The following is an 18,989-nucleotide window of genomic DNA, read 5'->3' on the forward strand; positions in this document are numbered from 1 at the left end:
TGGGATAAAAGTTTATAGTTGGTATAAAACACTGATGTCTACAGTACAAATCACCTGTTGAAAGTAACTTGGAGCTTCAAATAAAGATTGTATAGATTACATTGTTACACCAGTAGGTGGCAACAAGTGACTGTTAAAACATTTATTTTTCTTTGAATCATTCTTTAAGGAGATTTGTTCAAAAATACTGATTCACCCAGTAATAAAACAAGTCAAGTACATACGAGTCAGTCATTGAATGAGGCGAATTCATTCAACCCGTAAAAAAAGAAAAAAAAAGAAAAGTGGATTAATTAAGCATTTTAAATAGATTGCAGCAATTAACATTTTGTCAGAATCTCTAGTAAATTACCCTTTACTTTGTTTAATTGTCAGAATCGTGGAAGAACCGTTTTTTGGTCTGTAGACTTTTATTTTGAAAAATATTTGATTGTCATATGTTTCCTGCTTCTATCTTGATTGTGCTTCTCCTATTGTTTGCATACCAATTAGTTGGCCCAAATGGATTTATTTATTTATTTTTCACATTTTCTATGCCGATTGTGGGGGGACAATCTACCAAGTGGATTCAAATACGGTAATATTTGTTAAACTGAGCCCAATACTATTGTAGCTGAATGTTGTATTCAATGACACACAATGGGTGTGGATCTGCAGAACTTTATGAATGATGGGGATTCATATTTGTTAGAAATCTCCTTTTTTTTAATACTGTTTAGGCCTATTTCTCTTTTTTTGGGGCATAGTTGTTATAATATGGGTAGTTTTTATGTCTTTAGCTTTGTGGTTGTAGTTGAAATTGTGTTTGTTTGAAGAAAAAGGCATTTGATTTGTGGTAAAGATCAAACTGATATATTCAAGCTGTCGGTGTACACACAAAGCATTTGTCTGTAAAGTCATATTTCAAAATGATTATCAGATATTGCATACTATGATGAATGTAATTTAAGGAAGGTTTCATGTTTGATCGCTAGCAAGACATTTTAAAGCTCCCTGCTGAGCACTATAAAAGAAAAATAAAGGCACCTGTTGTACACCTACAGATATTACAAAAGCCAATGAAAAGTGTCCTCACTTTCCATGGCAAATTGCCTGAAATGGCAGAAAATTGAGCTCAATTTTTCGATGAGGCAAATGAGGTTTAGTTCTACCTCATCTCTCCCACTCCTTTATTCCCTTACTTGTTTACATCCTCCTTTTCCTACTCTCCTTTTTTCTCTCTCTTGCTCTCTTTTCCTTTACGCTTCTGTCTTTAGTGAACGGCGGTAATGGGCACATCCCTGGTTTCCATAGTTACCAGCAGATACGAGCATGAGAGTGTGTGTGTCTTATGTAGCAAGGATTCTCCTTATGACACAGGCAGTCTGTCACACACCCGTTTGCGTTTGATATACGATTGGATAGTACGAGATTACAGCCAGGGATAAAGTTCGATAAAGCAGCTGCTTTAAAGTGTTCTTCTGCATATCTTTTTGATCTGGGCCTCAAATCTATCAGTTTTTCCCAAATGAGTGTTTGACACGCATGATGAGAGCTTTAAGATCTGCAGAGTCATTAAAGTGATCTGATGCAATGTGTTAATATTGTTAAGAACTAAGGATGGTCTATTAAAAAAAGGAAGGAATGCATTCATTTTTAGACCCTCTGGATTTTGAGAGCCTCTTCATGCCTAGTACACACACACACACACACACACACACACACACACACACACACACACACACACACACACACACACACACACACACACACACACACACACACACACACACACACACACACAAAGATCCTAAAAACCCACTCAACTCATGTTAAAAATATGCTAATGGCAAGAGCGCTGAGTTGCAACAGGAAAAAAAGATATACCCTATTCGGCCTGGCGTCCATTCCCTTCAAAATTGCTACAAATTGAGTGTGCTTCAGATAAATGTGAATAAAACTAAAGAATTAGTCATTAGTAGAAACAAATGTGGATTTCTCTGAATAATTGCAAGTTTGCAACCCTTGATACTCGAGGGATACCAGGTGGAAATAGCCAGTAGTTTTTACGGACATTTCTTGATAGCCACTTGAGTTTTGTTAAAAATGTTATGATTTTAAAAAGGCAATTCAGAGATCGCATGTTATTCAGAGGCTAAAGCACTTTGACATGAGCAAGCATATTTAAGAAATGGTCTATATGAATCTTGTGGAGAGCATTGTCATTTAATATGGGATGAGGTCTGACTTTTAAAGCAAAGCAAAAGATTGTCTAGGCTGGTTTATGTAGCTAGTGATGACAAAAGTTCAACAAAAATCATTGGTTATTATAGAGGATTCTTCTTTTCCTTACATTCTGAAGTTAGTTGTTGCCATCAAGGATATGGAAGCATATGGGTTGAAATATTCAATTTGAAATGTAATATGTAAAATGGCAATGCTTACCATTATGTGCAACATTTAGAGCAAACTTATAATTCAAATTCAATAATATAATTTACATTTGCCATTTCCTACAGTAGTTTTAACATATAATTTAAACATATATTTTAACGTTTTATAAGTTGCAAAATTAAATTGAAAATGTATTACAGAAATGATTTGATATGTTTTACAAGTCCAATCAAAAATTGTAACAAAATGATAAATTCAATTGTTTCTTTCTTAATTGCATTTACACTCACAGTTAAGACACTTGCAATTGCATTTTCATTAAATGTCAAAATTTAATGTCGATGTTCCTAAGGATTATGCGTGTCCGTCAGTGATAGAACCAGTATGTTATTAGAACCATAAATATTTATGGCTTGCATATTTATTAACGCACCTGGCACTCGTGCACCTTATCGTGGCGTGTCTGTTAAAGTAGCGGCGCTGTTGGTAAAGAAACTAAACCAACTGCATCAAATATAATTTGTATTATTTGGAGTTCAATGAGGCCACGTTCAGTTCTATCAGTACCGTATTGGAGATATGAGATTTCAAAAAATGTATATATATATATATTATTTTTATATTAATATTGTGTTAAAAACACTAACAACACTATTTAATGTTATGTATTTAAAATCTCAATATGAATATTTAGCTTTCATACTGTGCATTTATAATGATGCCTAAATTTAAAATGATTTTATTTAGGCAAAATATTATAGAATTATGCATCTTGCTACGTTCTACTATCCAATTAATGGTTAACTTTGTTTTATCGACCAGAATTGTATCATTGGTGCATCCAGTACATAAAGAGAAGGACATACTGTATGAAAGCGAGAGCCCAAGGTCAGAGTTTTGGGTGTTGTTCGGTGAGTTCACAAACTATTTTCAGGGTAGCTGCTGAATTCAAAGCTCAAAGGTATGTGCTGAAAAGCATGAATTTCTGCTCTCATGAAGAAAAGCTCTATGGAAATGAAGCCCTTTGTGTTGCACCATCTCATTGTGTCAAATCCCTCTCGTTGAAAGGCGTCCTCAGTCCTTGAGATCAGCCGTATCAGCGGCGCCCTGCAGTGACAGACTCGCTCTGCTCGGAGCCTCACGTCAGAGTCATCTACCGTAGGTTAGTCACTGTAATGAAGCAATGGCCTGATGACGCGCTGACATGTCAGGAAGACTTCAGGCTCGGAGTATGTGATAAGTGTGCTACAGATACAGCCACAGGCTTCTCTCCGTAGATCAAGTGTTGGTGAATGTGTCATGATGTACTCGTATGATGTCTGTTACTCAGAGAGACCACGCTCTCGGGTAGGGCGAAGTATAACCTGGGTACGCTTTTACTGCAGGGCACCCATAACCTCGTAGTGAGACTGTAACCTAATAGTTTATCCAACCCTCAGGTCTACTTTGACGATGCTCATGGTCTTTTTCTCAGCGGGGTTCGGACATTTGCCCGCCTTCCCCTGACTTACCAGTAATTGAGCAGGATCAAAAGAGTAAATGCAGCTGCATCCACTGAAACTCTTTCTAATGGTACCTTTGAACAGCCGGAGAAACATCCACATCCCCTAATTTGCTCATCTCACTTAGTACAAAGAAACTGTCCGGCCTGAAGGTGTTGTGCTAAAGATCGACTCGGGTTTTAGCAGTGAATCAGAAACGTGTCCCCTAATTGCTCCAACACCCTCTTCCTGCTCTGATAGATTGCATGGGTCATAATATGCCTGGTCATTGATTTATAAACGTGTTTATTTTCAGGAGGATATTGCATTAATTGTGTTCCACTGCTTGATTTAGCATGCGACTATGGAGGACCACAAGTGTCATGGAAAAAGTAATAAAGCATATTTGCATATTAAACTAATTATGCAATACAAATAATATATAATAATAATACAATTAGTTATTAATTAATTAAATGCTTTATTACTATTTTTGTGACACTTGTGGTCCTCCATATGTAACATAATATAATAACTAATGTAAATGCTAAGATTTATTTTTTGCGTCTTTAAAGATGTAATCTGTTTGTTGACCGACTTTTTGTTGTTTGATTTATCGTATCGGTCAATATTGGATATGATTATTTCCCCTGTTTTTACATTTAGATTACCTTTGCCGTAATCTTTGTTAACCTTGTTTGTTAAATTAAAAGCAATGAGAATTTAATAACACTGCTAAATGAAACTTTTAACAAAAAATTAAACAAAACAATATTTTTCATACTGTATTTTTTAATGCCTAAATTCATATAATTTCAGTTATCATTTTAATATTAGTTTAGGTTTGTATGTGTAGTTTTACATAGTTTTGAGTATTTTTCTATAGATTTTATCCTATAGAAAAATATTTTCTATAAATGTATTTATAAATAAATTTTATTTTCTATAAATTCTATAGATTTCTACAGATTTCCAAGACAACATTTCTCATTTTTGTTTAAGATTTTTTTCAGCTTTATTTCAGTTACATAAAACAATTTAATTAATTTTAGCCAACACTGGATTTAGTTTATTCACATTTATTTTTTAACAATTACAGAATATTAAATTCATCAATTAATCGATTATCGACATCAAACTGAATTTTACTGTGGATGTCGAGTTTTTATTGATGTCACATAGACTTTGCTTCCCTTTCATTCAACATCTCAGGCTTCCATAATTATGAATGTTAATAATTATGAAACGCTTTTGTCTCCACAAGTGCGGATGTGATTTCTCAGCATGGAGATTTGAAGGAATGACTCACTCGTGTTAGTCACAATTACCTCCCCCATTTGTCTTCCTTTATTTATATGTCTATTTTCCAGGCTCGGATACACAATACTCATTTTAGTCCTTGAGTCAACACAGCTGCACTCGACACCTTGAATGTCTCTCTCCGAGTATCACGTCATTGTTGGTCAACTTTGTTATAGCAGTCCACCTTTTTGGCGCAACTAAGCAGTTCCGTTCTTTCATTTTTAAAGTAATGAAATCTCCACAGTCCGGATTTACATTCTCTGGTCCTTGTCCTAAAATACAGGAATATAGTGATTCGGGGGCTAGCATAAACCCTTAGAGGATATGAACTTGGGACGTCATTCGATGTGAAAGACTTCCAGATATAGAGCATGTTTCTCACTAGGGGTTTTCCTTCATTGGATCTGAGGTCAGAAAGGGTTACTCAAGAGGGAGAGACAATCCAATGCAGTAAAAGACAATTGGTCAAGATGCACAGTAGGCCAGAGGTGACCTTACAGGTGAAGTTACACAGGTGCTGTGTTCCACTTTACTTCAGCACACTGGTTTATTAAAGCAGGAGACCAGCTGTGTCCTTCACATTCACAGCTCCTTCATGGACATGTTGGACTCAAGACGCTTTCTGTGCTTCGTACCGAAACCATTGCCTGTGGGAGAGACAAAAAATCGACCATTCGATTGCATCTGTGAACTCGCTTTTCTGGCTGACTATGATTTTTTTTTGGGGGGGGCATTTTTTCCTTTATTGCAATAGGATATAGGATAGCTAGGAAGTGCAATCGCGCTACACGTTGGAGCACTGCCCACAAGGCCGTTGGAAAAATCTGAATTAATTATTGTTGCTCTTTGGGGTAGGTTAATTTCCAATTAAAGGGAAAGCTGTGATGTAACCAAGTGGTTAAAGTTCTGGTCTGGTAACCAAAAGTCTGCAGGTCTTAATTCAATAAGGTTCAATCATTGAGCTTTAATCAGTGTGCGATTGAGCTTGTCATTTAAAGGAGACATATTTCCCTTTTACAAAGTCTTGATTTTGTATTTGGTCTCTACTAGAATAGGTTTTCATGTTTGAATGTTCAAAAAACACATTATTTTCCCCATATTGGGGAAATCCATTGATGCGGCTCCTTTCTTCCCAGTCTGTCAGTAACGCTCTGTTTACTTCCTGTCTCTATGAAGCCCCTCCTTCTGAACAGCACACTGTGATCTGATTGGTCGACTGGATCAGTGTGTTGTGATTCGTCAAGTGCTTCGAATGTATTTGGTAAACGCCCCGCTCCTTACCATAACCGCCAGTTTCAACACACTACTAAATAACTCAACCAGGCCCCGCCCCTTTATTCTGCGCATACCTTGGGCGGGAATTATTTAAATTAGGAAGAAAACTCAAGACTACAATGGAGGAATTTCAGGGAGTTCAGAAACAGTGCGCACTGATATAGAGAATAATTAACTTCTTGTTGTATTGTATTCTTCAAATTTGCTGCTTTGGTGCTCCACAGAGAAAAAAATATCAGCATAGAAGTTGAGAGTGTGTAAATGATGACAGAATGCATTCTTTGTTTGCAAGTTATCATGATGCTATGCAGGGAGTTAGAAATAGCTTGGTTTGTAGAGTGCAGGATTTAAAGGTCACTGGTTTATTCATGAGTTTCAGCAGAAACCTGTCAGAGGGTATTTATGTTGTAGTGGTTATGTGCTGTGGTTAAGATTTAGGGCTAATAACCAAAAGAACTGGTTTCATACATGCAAGGAGCAAAACCAACGTGCCCATGAGCTGGGGGAACCGTTCTATGGTGACCTTATGTGTAGGTCATGGTTTCAATAAGTAAAAAATGAATATAAAAGTCATCGAAACATAATTCTACTGGCTCCGTTCGTGTGGTAATGCATAATGATTCCATTCTTCAGCGCCCTTATCCTTCCCTCAATTTCCAGATATCCAGCTGTAAGAGTTTATGAGCTGTCATTATTGGAGTCTTTTTACCAATCCAGAAAACTGAGACAGAACTATCTGTGAGAGTCCAGACTGAGTGTGTGAAAGATGCTGTTGGAGATGTAACTGTCCAGAAGAGAGGCGAGGGAAATGATAACACAATGGAGGTGAAAGAGGGCAAGAGGATGTCTGACATGTCTGGAGCAAAGCAATCTGTCGGCTGGAATGAAAGCTCAAATAAAGTGGGAGGCTTAACTGGAAAAGCAGTATCCACAATACAGATACTTGCCTAATATGGTTTATATTATATTATATTATATTATATTATATTATATTATATTATATTATATTTAGGGCCGGGACTCGATTAAAAAAAATTATCTAATTAATTAGAGGCTTTGTAATTAATTAATCAAAATTAATCGCATTTTAATTACATATAAATATTTGACCTGAGAACAGTGAGAAGTAATTTTTTTCACATGGATTTTTAGTATACCATTGAATAATGACTGAATACATAAGCTTAAGCAACAAAATATTATAAGTGTAGCAATAGCCGTTCCGAATTCGAAATCAAAAATGTTTAACGCGTTATTTTTTGTGTAATTAATTCATCTTAATTAAAGTCCCGGCTCTAATTATATTATGTATTGTTGGTTGTATGAATTTGCAGCACATATTTGTTATTGGTTGGGTTATGTATGTTATGTAACCTTATTGTTGTTTTTTACATATAATAACCGTGGTTCCACTTTACTTCCATAGTCCACTTTAGACATTCTACTAACTATAAGTAACTTTGCAACTACATGTCAACTAACTGTCATTAGAGTATTAGTAGACTGTTAGTGTCCTAACCAGACGCGATGCGATAAGATCCAGCGACACATCATTTGTCTGTCCACACAAGACGCGACGCGACTGCGAGATGCGTACAAATCAATCAAAACCCACAGCCAATCAGAACAGCGTGTGGGCGGGGTCTCGCTGCAAGTGCACAGCCAATCAGAACAGCGTGTGGGCCGAGTCTCGCTGCGAGTGCACAGCACCAGAGAGTAATATTGATGGCAATCGCAAGAAAATGGATAAGTAGCTTCATAATCAAATTCACAAATATTATACCATTTAAACATTATTAAAAATGCATAGGCTACTGAGTTACTAAAACAATCTTTGTCAAAGAATACATTTGTTTCTTTACAGTTCAAACATTCTTGTTTTCCTTTTGTTTATTTTCAAGATCTGAGGTGAATTATCCACTGTTGCTTTCACAGCTACAAAGCTGGAGCACTCAATGATATTCAAAGTCACATGACACGCTTTTAACATTAAATAAAGCACATAAACAGTGCCTGAGATTATCATTGCCACACTTTGTGTTTGTTGTGCAGCCGCGACGTCGCAGAAAAATAGAAACTGTTTCTAAAATAGAATCGCCACGTGCCGCCGTTGCGACTGGCTAGGACAAAAACTCTGATTAACACGGAAAATATGCTTTTATTGCGCGTTGCGTCGTGTGTAGTTAGGACACGTGTTAGGTTATGGTTAGGTATTAGGGTTCGGGTTGGTAGAATAATTACTTGTACCGGTAGTTGCCAAGTTACTTATAGTCGGTAGAGTGTCTGTTGGGGGACCATCAAAATAAAGTGTTAGCAGATATTAAGCAGACAGTCTATTAATAATCTAATGACAGTTAGTTGACATGTAGTTGGAAAGTCACTTATAGTTAGTAGAATGTCTAAGGTGGACTATCGAAATAAAGTGTTACCCATAATATGAATATAAAATACCAAAGTCTATGCATTCTCATTCTATAAAATAATTATAAAAATTAATACTGCCTCCCTTGAGTCCCTTGAAATCCTGCTTTGTGGCCATTAAGCTTTCCAAAAAATGAATAGCCCTGCTTTTATTTCTCCACATTTTTCCTAATCATATAAATCCCAGACAGGCCTGCTTTCTCTATCACAGAAGACGAGTTGTGTAGGATTAGGTTAGTGATCATCACAAAGCCTACCTTTACTAATGAGCTAGTGTCAGCCACTACTCTGTGACCGTGTGTGTGTGTGTGTGTGTGTGTGTGTGTGTGTGTGTGTGTGTGTGTGTGTGTGTGTGTGTGTGTGTGTGTGTGTGTGTGTGTGTGTGTGTGTGTGTGTGTGTGTGTGTGTGTGTGTGTGTGTGTGTGTGAGACAGTCAGTGTGATGAGAGTGTGACTCGAGCAGGCTGATTAAAGCAGGTGCGGAGTGTGTTTGCGGTGGATTTGTGTGTGTGCATGGGAGACAGCTGGAGGGCTTTGCCTGGGTTATTAGAGGACTGAGGAGCCATCAGGATCGATCAGCTCCGCCAAGACGACCCGACATGTAACCGATGCCCCTTTAATTAATCCTCATCACCCAGCAGCGCACACACACACACACACACACACACACACACACACACACACACACAGATATGCAGTGATTTGGAAAGTCACTAGACTCCCTTGAAGTATCGATGCATCCCTCCTGTCTCCATGGAACATCAGACCTATCCTGGATAATAGGAGTGCGCTATCAGTGATTAAATGTTTTCAATTAGCAGAGAAACGAGTTGGGCCATGTGATGATGCAAATCACAATTATTAAAGTGCTGTTATTTCATGAAATATCATACATTTTTAATTAATAAACTGTGTGTGTGTGTGTGTGTGTGTGTGTGTGTGTGTGTGTGTGTGTGTGTGTGTGTGTGTGTGTGTGTGTGTGTGTGTGTGTGTGTGTGTGTGTGTGTGTGTGTGTGTGTGTGTGTGTGTGTGTGTGTGTACAGGTGAAACTCGAAACATTTGAATATCATGCAAAAGTGGTGAAACTAATATATTACATAGACTCAATACATGCAAAGTGAGATATTTCAAGCCTTTGTTTGTTATAATTTTGATGATTATGGTTGTGATTATGATTATTTCATAATACAACTTGAAAACCTTTTCACAATATTTTCATAAACTCTAAGCCATAATCATCAAAATTATAACAAATAAAGTCTTGAAATAACTCTCTTTGCATGTAATGAGAATATATTAGTTTCACCTTTTAAGTTGAATTACTGAAATAAATGAACTTTTGCACCATACTCAAATTTTTCTAGAGTATATCTAGGTATCTCCCTTTTGCCTTCAGAACTGCCTTAATTCTTTATTGCACAGATTCAACAAGGTGCTGGAAACATTCCTCAGAGATTTTAGTCCATATTGTCATGATTGCTGCTGCGCGTTCATGAATCTCCCGTTCCAACACATCACAAAGGTGCTCTAGTCTATTGTATTGATATTTGGTAACTGTGTGTATAGTGAACTCGTGAAACCAGTTTGAGATGATTTGAGCTTTGTGACGTGTGTTATCCTGCTGGAAGTATATATCAGAAGATGAGTACATTTGGCCATAAAGAATAGACATGCTCAGCAACAATACTCGGGTACAAAGTGTGCCAAGGAAATATCCTCCACACCATTACAGCACCAGCAACCTGAACCGCTGATACAAGGCAAGATAGATCCACGTTTTCACGTTTCATCTGCATGTCACAGCAGAAATGAAGACTCATCAGATCAGGAGACGTTTTCCCAATCCTCTATTGTCCAGTTTTGGTGAGCCTGTGTGAATTGTAGCCTTAGTTTGCTGTTCTCATCTGACAGGAGTGACACCGGTGTGTGTGTGTTTCTTCTGCTGCTGCTGTAGTCCGTCTGCTTCTAGGTTTGACATGTTGTGTGTGTTCAGATGCTCTTCTGCAGACCTCGGTTGAAACAAGTGGTTAATTGAGTTAATTGAGTGTTGTTGCGTTTCTATCAGCTGCACCAGTCTGGCTGTTCTCCGCTGACCTTCGGCATTAAAAAGGCATTTTCACTCACAGAACTGGATATTTCCTCGCTCTGACCCTTCTCTGTAAACCCTAGAGATTGTTGTGTGTGAAAATCCCAGAAGATCAGCAGTTTCTGTAACACTCAGCGCAGTCTGGCACCAACACCCATGCCACGTTTGCATCGCAGGAATACATTACATTTACCTTAAAACATAAAACACTTTTTTTTTTTTTTTTTTTTTTAAATCCTACCGACCCCTGTGGTGCATCTCTTCAAAGACACATTCTGTAATCTACATACTCAAGCGTGCGTGATGCTCGTGATGCTCGTGGTGTTTCCAGCGTACCGCGGCTCATGGATATGTAAATGTGAACTCTTTGTCCGGAGGTGCTGTCAGAGTTCAGGTCACGAGTAGTTCACTTCTAAACACATGCATACTGAAAAGTATTCACTCAGTTTTTCACCACAAAATACTATTCTATAGAAAGACAGTAAAGAAATGTACAGTAAAATTTTGTCTATAACAATAATATTATTTTAGATTATGATATGAAACTCATATCACATTAAATGATAAATTATTATATTTTGATTTGACTAATGATATAGTTAGAATTTTTATGAACTCATTTGATTAGACAGTTTTCATAATAAAATTGAATAAAACCGAATTTAAGAAAATTACTGAATTTCAGAACAATAAAGCAGAATTTGGTAATAAGTAAATAAACAAGCAAGCTAAACTGTTTTCATTGAGCCCTACATAAGAAAGGACCAACAGATTGAGTGCTTGACTTTATTAAATTAGCAAATTACTGAAACGCTGTGTTCAGCCATCTAAAATAAAAATATAAAACAGCTTAATTTTGCCAAACTCTAGTGCCAAACACTGTAATCTTAAAGCTTTTTTTTATTATTATCGTTCCGTTATGGATCCAATCACGATACATATTACATGCATGATTTAGACCATCATTGTGATTAATGACATGCTCAAATGTGTGACCCACTGTGCGTCTTCACTCTTAATTCGTGTGACAGTGGACGCTTAATCCCAACAATTATCACTCGACAAACAAAGCTCGGTCTACCAGACAGACGTGATGCATGACCTCTCGCGGTGGCGGCCGTGTAATTCTTCACACCGCGTTCCAATAGCATTATCTGGCCTGTGATTGACAGTTTGATCAGTTCTCCTCCGCCTCGTCCTTCTCTCCATTTTCCGCTCATGCTAACGGCATGCTGTCTGAGGGAGCTGATCTGTCACCGTTCTCGCTCATACCGCCTCAAGAAATGCTCTTTCTGGGCATGGCAGCAGGGGCTAAATGCATTCTATACATTGCTCACTTTGTCTCTCCGTGACATGTGTCAGTGTAGATTGCGTGCCGTGTGAAGGGGGATGTGCAGTCATGATGAGGGCCTAGCATCATGACATTTAGGAGATACAGACAGAAATTATGGGGCAAAATCTGTGCAAGGTTCTTTTTTACTCTCATCTGAAAACTTCAGATTATACAGATTGTGCAGAATTTTTGCACAAAAAAAATTGCGTTAAATGTGACCGCACCTTTAGAAATGAACTTTTGTGTATCAGGGTGAACAAAAAAAAACTTAAAGTCTGCGTGAACCGGAAGTTGCAACCGACTTTAGTGTTGTGACGTATTTCCGAGAGAAACGGAATACTAAATGAGGAAAAATAGTGGGCGTGGCTTTTTCCCTCCAACTAGCACCTGATTGGATCTAGAAAAGTAGGCGTTTCATTCAGCCTGAGTTGGAGGGGCGTGGTTACGGATGTTAAGCGGACACCAAAACTGTCAAACCGACGTCATCAGGGAAGGTCCTCCCATGCAGAGGCGAGGGGCATTTTCAGATTTTGATTAAAGATTACGAAGTCAATTTTTTGTGTGTGTGGATTGACTTGCATGGATGAATTGTTCACCACAAAACGATCAATTTAGGCAAACAAAGTAAATATGGTAAATTTTGATATCATGTGGACTTTAATTTTATTTTCCAAAATGCATTACTTGTTTGTTATAGCTTCTTTGCAATTACAATCCAGTAAATTCCACTTCCTGTCATTCCTCCTATGGTGTGTGGACAATTCAACTCAATTCAATTCAGATTCCAACGAATGAACCGAAAGGAACCGAGTTCTCCAATTCTGAGTTTTGCACAACCCTGGTAGGCACATTCTTGTGCAGCTTTTTTTAACTATAGGAACTGAGGAACCAAGAGATATCAAGATACACTGGTACAAAAACAGCTGTGTGCATTTCACACACATTTCCCTTCGTAACTCTACATTTCACGGCTTCCTCGAGTACATCCAGCTTTCTCCCCACGGATCTCTCTCTTCAGGCCCTCAGGCGTGTTTTTCCAACGTTCAGGTTGGTTTCATCTCGTCTTCAAGATCCTCTGAATCATAGGTCCTACTTTGAGGATCCTGCTGTCATATTAGTCGAGCATTAAGACGACAGCTTGTCCTCAGTTTTCCCGTGAAATCTCAATAAGTTTGCTGATTAGTTGTAGCAGATATACACTAGAATCTTACAAACACCTTCATAGTAGACATATTCTGGTAGCCCTATCAAATATTAAGGAGGGATGTGAAAAAGCAACACCTTCAGGTCAGGAGTGAATACTTCAGTGTTGTTTTGGTTGCTAGGATGGACACATTTGATTTGTCTTGTGGATTCAGTCCTCATAGACCTTAAACCACAGTTATTTGGAGCCATACGTGATGCTGAAGGACTATATCTGGTTATAGTTCATTTTATAGACATTAAGACTTGTCGTCTTTTTATGACAGGCTTATATCATGTGGGCTATGTCTCAATTTAGTGTGCTAATTTGCATTGTATGGGTTACGCAATAACCTTTTTACAAATTATGTAGCTAGTTAAGCTAGTGAGTCAATATTTGATATGTGGCATGCATGAAATGCTTTCTAGGTACACGGACAACTCACTAGATTTTTAGACTATATATCTGTAATATCTCTGATTTGTGACTTTTTTTCCCCTTAGCATATTTGGATGGGGAATATTCTCACTCATTCTGATAGGGGCAATTGTTTCAGGTCTACTGAGAATTAGAAGTAAGGAATGGGAATAAAATATTCCTTTCATCTGACCTTTTCCTTTTAAGAAGACTTTGTCATTGGGGAGTGCAGTTTAATAATTCATTAAAGGGAAAGCCTCGCTTCCTTTAGAAATCTCATTTATCTGTAGAAAAGCTTTCTTTGAGGTTTAATAATAATATGCCATCCGAAGTCCTCTGGCAGGTTGGCACATTTCTACTTACCTGTGGATTAAGTTCTGTGTTGATTTTAAAATTAAAAGAATAGTCATTAAACATCTGATTCGTTTTTTTTTTTGTGTATGTGTGACATAGTTTGTGTATAATGCATTATAAGGGTATTAATCATAATGCATTATATATTTTCATAAATAATTGCAAATAGTTAAAATGCATTATAATATTTGCAGATTCCTTGTTACATCTGGTTGTTAGTCATGTGTTTTAATGCATTAGGTGTTCAATGCATAGATACGTATGATAACTGTGGTTTCAATTACTCGTGAGACCACACAGTGCATTATAAGGTGCATTACAAAGCATAATTAAACATACTTTTATAATGCACTATATATAAAGGCTTTAAGTAAAGTGTTATTAATAATTCATTACATTTATATATCGCTTTTCACTGCACTCAAATTGCTTTACATAGAAGGGGGAATCTCCTCAATTGTCAATGAAATGTGCTATACTGTACATGTGACAGTGCTGCTATATTTAGCTGTAAACCTCATTAAAAAACCTCAGTAAATTGAGCATTTACTGTATAAATGCGCCACTATGACTGAATGCGTTCAGCTGCATCAGAGAACAATGGTCACTGATTGACCAACATTTGCCAGGTTCAAGGCATCAGAGATTTTGCTTGGGGGAGTTTTTATGATCTAAACGAAATTATAGTTGTTTTTACAGTTGTATTTACTGGTTTACCATATTGTAGATGATCGGTGTCCAAAATGTCAGGTACAAAAACTGAAACGTTTATTGTCGTTTTCCATGTTCAAACATCACTTACTAGTGCATAAATGAATTTAAAAATAAATTCAAGTGCATTAGCCGAACTGTCTGAATTGAAATGGAATCGATCCCAACCCTATTGTACAAATTCAGTTGTTCTTATTCAGGTTGAATGCAGAAACTGCTAAATGCTCTCAAAAGGAATTAAAGCAGATTTAAATCGATACAGGATGGTACAGATAGGTCTTGTTTAAGAGGGGTCTTGGCTTGAGTTTGGGTAAAAACGAGCTTGATCTTTCTTTATTTCTTTCTTTTTTAAAGCCAGAGTCTTGCCAGACTACTCAGCTTCATTGTCAGGGGTAAGAAAGATGTGATGTGGAAATGCTGACCCAGGTGGCGCCAGCCTTTGTTGTAAATATGGGGTGGCAGGAGGAAGCACGAGCGAAATACAGAGAAAAAGAGAAAAGAGTGGCCAGCTGCCAAGGTAAAAAACAGACAAATCTTTGCCAACGAAACCTGGTGCTAGAAGAGAGGATGAGCAGACCGCCTCGCCTCACACCTCAGTAATCAGCGTGAACATCTACATAGTGTCAGGATCAACAAACAGCTTGAGAAAAGAGCAAGACATGCTTCTATCTCTGCAAGAAAATGAGCAATTAGCAGTGTGTAGACATAATAATATGCACAAAGTGGTAAACACTTGAAGAAAGCAGATTATTAGTGGCACTTTGACCATCTTAGACCAGAAACCATCTCAAATGTTCCAAATCACAGCTTCCAGAGCTTTTTAACCATGTTTACGGGTTTCTATCTGGTTCAAGTTGGTCATTAGCTGTTTGACTACTTAATCCCCAACTGGTACTGGTTTGTTGCTGATCCAAGATGGTCCATCTTAGATGACAGATAATGACTACTTTGGATCAGCTAGAAACCAATGTGTTTTTAAGCACAGCTTCCAGGTGTTTTGGAATATGTTAACTGGTTCCAGTTGGTCCAAGACACCAAACCGACGGCAAACGAAATAGCCCTGATGAAAGCCGGCTGTGCTATCGGGGGAAATCTGAGCTTGAACACACCAGAAGGACTACAGGTGACTGTAAACTAGCATGCTCTACGCATGCGTGTAAAGGAGATAACTGTCTTTTTAAGCAGGTATATTTGTCTATATTCGTCATTCAAAAAGGGTAAGCAAAACCAAGACTGCAGGTATACAAACCATAAACAAACCATTTTGAATATCAATCATGCTGTTCATGTTCTTTAATCCACTCCGCTCATGTTATTATGAAAATATTCCTGCATTCGAATGCTCAGGTAAGATGACGTAATATTAGAACCGCCTTTCTGTCTCTGCCATCGTGACTTTGCTCGCGTTCATCACTTTGGCTCTTGTAATGGCGATCTGAGCCGTTTTTCGTTCTTCGCTATTTCCACAAGAGTGTATGCACAAAGGATTTGACGCGTGAATCCATAACTTGTCTTGTAAACTTTACTTTTTCATTGTCAGGTTACATTTGAAGAGAAATCAAACACACACATAAAAAGATTATACATTATCTAGCACCAAGCCTTTCTTCTTCCTTATTCTTCTTCAAATTATTACACGTACGTAGCACGTAAACTAGTCAAAATCTCGCGATACCTTACAAATAACACAAAATATGCATTTATTTAAAAAAAAATCACTCTTAATATAAGAAAAAATATCAAAAAATGATTAATGTAGTTATGGCTCCAACAACTCTTATTCTCATGAACTGAACAGCCAATCAGAGTCCTCCTTTGCAAAAAAAAAAAAAAAAGTCCATTAAAAAACGACCGTTGGCTTGGTGTGTCCCTGGCTTTAGACTACTCCTTGATCACCAACTGGTAGCTGGTGTGTTCCTGGTCCAAGATGGTGGAGGCTAGATGGCTAGCCAGTGACTATTGGACCAGATAGAAACCAGCGAATATGTGCCAAAACACAGATGTTAAGGTGTTATGTAACATGTTAACTGGCTTCTTTAGCTGATCCAAGATAGTCAGCGTGAAAGGCAGCTGGAATGCTAGCAAATGTCTCCATCAAATAGTGGTGATTTTTGGAGGTTTTGGCCTTCCCGACGGACACATCCAACAATTACATGTTAGGTTATAACATATCTAATGGGAAAAAAGGGGTTTGTGCTTCATGTCTTTAAAATGAGTATGTCTGCTAACTATGCTGGCGAAATCATATAACTGATCACCGTAGCTAACAATTAATATTGAACAAATGTTTCTATTTGAACATCTTTAATCCTTGTAAAATTAAATAAATTGTGGCTAGTTTAATTTGGGTGTTGCGTAGGCTGCTCAAGCCTACATCTTCCAAACTTTTCATTAGTATGAGTGATCTCCTTTAGATCACTGGCTCAAGGTGATGTTTTATGGTGTTTGTGTGAGTCAAGATTTCACCGCCTTCCTTTATAAGAAGCTTATATCCTCTCCTTAAACTCTCTACCCTACAACATGAATCACAAAGAAACTTTTGAGATCATTCCCTCAAGCCGTACGTTTACTCTGTATTACATTTCAAAAAAGAAGCCTGTAATGTTCGTAATGGGCAGAGGCGGTCAGATGATTCAACGATTCTTCTCAATAAGCTCATGATCACCTCAACTACCGGTACAGCAAATATAACAAAATCTCCTGAAAAATGTTGGTTTGTGTTTTTTTCTTCTGTACTGCCAGAGATGTGTAGGTGCCTTAAGTCCTCATAGCCAGCTCTACTACCCTTCTCCTCTATCCCCCATGTTAATTATCCCCTTAAGGAAGAGAAGAGAGATAAATAGTAAATCTTAATTAGTTGGGTTTTTTTTTCATTATGTGCATGTCAGTTTGTTTTATCAGCAGCTTCTCAAATGCTGAGCTCTTCTAGCTTGTGTATTAGATGGAGTGGGCTAAAATCTCTGTATTAATCTAAGTAAGGGTGAGAACTGGACGACATCTCTGGAGACTCTCATACGGGGGACATGCTCGCAACGGAAGAGATTTATTTCCTTATCAATGGGAAACTAGCTCTCTGTGTGTAGCATTTACTTCTCTTTAACCTAAATTACTCTCTAAGCTAATCTTATCACGGCTAGTACCATGTGATATGGTCCCTTGGAAACTATCTTGGTAAATACCACAAACTACTTAAACGGTTGATTAATGTGGCTAATTTCAAAGCATTGCGTTTAGCTTTAGCACTTTTATATTTTTCTTATCTTGCTTTGCTAATGCGCTAGTCATCTAATATTTTATTTCTTGCCAATGATAAACTGTATTTTTCTCTTGATATTCTACAAATTGTGACTTGTAGGTGCATATAAATCTAATCTTCCCCTAAAAACTACCAAATTAAGACTTGCAGGCACAGCTAACAGCTGTTCTTTATTTTGTAGCTTTTATTGAGCAACGGTTCTTAAAAACGGCAATGAAAAATACTTTTATAGAACCACTCTGTTCCTGACTGTCTACAATATGCACTAATATTTTAGTTATAATTGTATGCAGTGCAATATTTCCTCACATATCCCCGGACCTGATTCTAGCCCACTACAAAGATGCATCATAAAATATACATTACGCATGATGCTGAAGCAAGTGTGGCATTTCTTATTGCATCATAAACACAAACTATTGCGGCAACGGTATATTCCACTTTAGGCTAAACCTGAGTCCTCTGCATTCGTTGTGCAGTCTGTGATTTTAATAAAGGTTTATCTAGTATGCATGCACAAAAAATGCCGATGCTGATCTACTAATTTCGTTTACTTGTTATTGCACCTTTCAGATGTGCAAATATGTTTTTTCTTGATGAATATGATTAGGTGTCCTTTCATATGCGTAAATTATAGGGTGTTGTCAATGCAAACAGATTAAATTGCATCTGCAACCGATTTATAATGCTCAAAAGTCATTCAGATTTGGTAAATGCCTGTGCAAATTCATTACAACTGATACGCAGAAATTAATTTGATTTAGGTATTGCGATCATAATGATGAAAATGGGTTTCCA

The 18,989-nt window shown here is 37.5% G+C and overlaps 1 protein-coding gene across 1 annotated transcript in view; it reads left to right on the top strand.

Moving 5' to 3' along the window:
- Nucleotides 1-461: 461 nt before the first annotated feature.
- Nucleotides 462-18,989, top strand: part of csmd3b (CUB and Sushi multiple domains 3b) — a 393,297-nt gene continuing 374,769 nt past the window's right edge. Inside the window, exon 1 of the mRNA XM_079590749.1 lies at nucleotides 462-577. Coding sequence (XP_079446875.1) covers nucleotides 502-577 — 76 coding nt within the window. The 5' untranslated portion in view covers nucleotides 462-501. The remainder of the gene's footprint in view (nucleotides 578-18,989) is intronic.

This window comes from Phoxinus phoxinus (assembly GCF_949152265.1).
Source record: "Phoxinus phoxinus genome assembly, chromosome: 19".
Taxonomy (NCBI): Eukaryota; Metazoa; Chordata; class Actinopteri; order Cypriniformes; family Leuciscidae; genus Phoxinus; species Phoxinus phoxinus.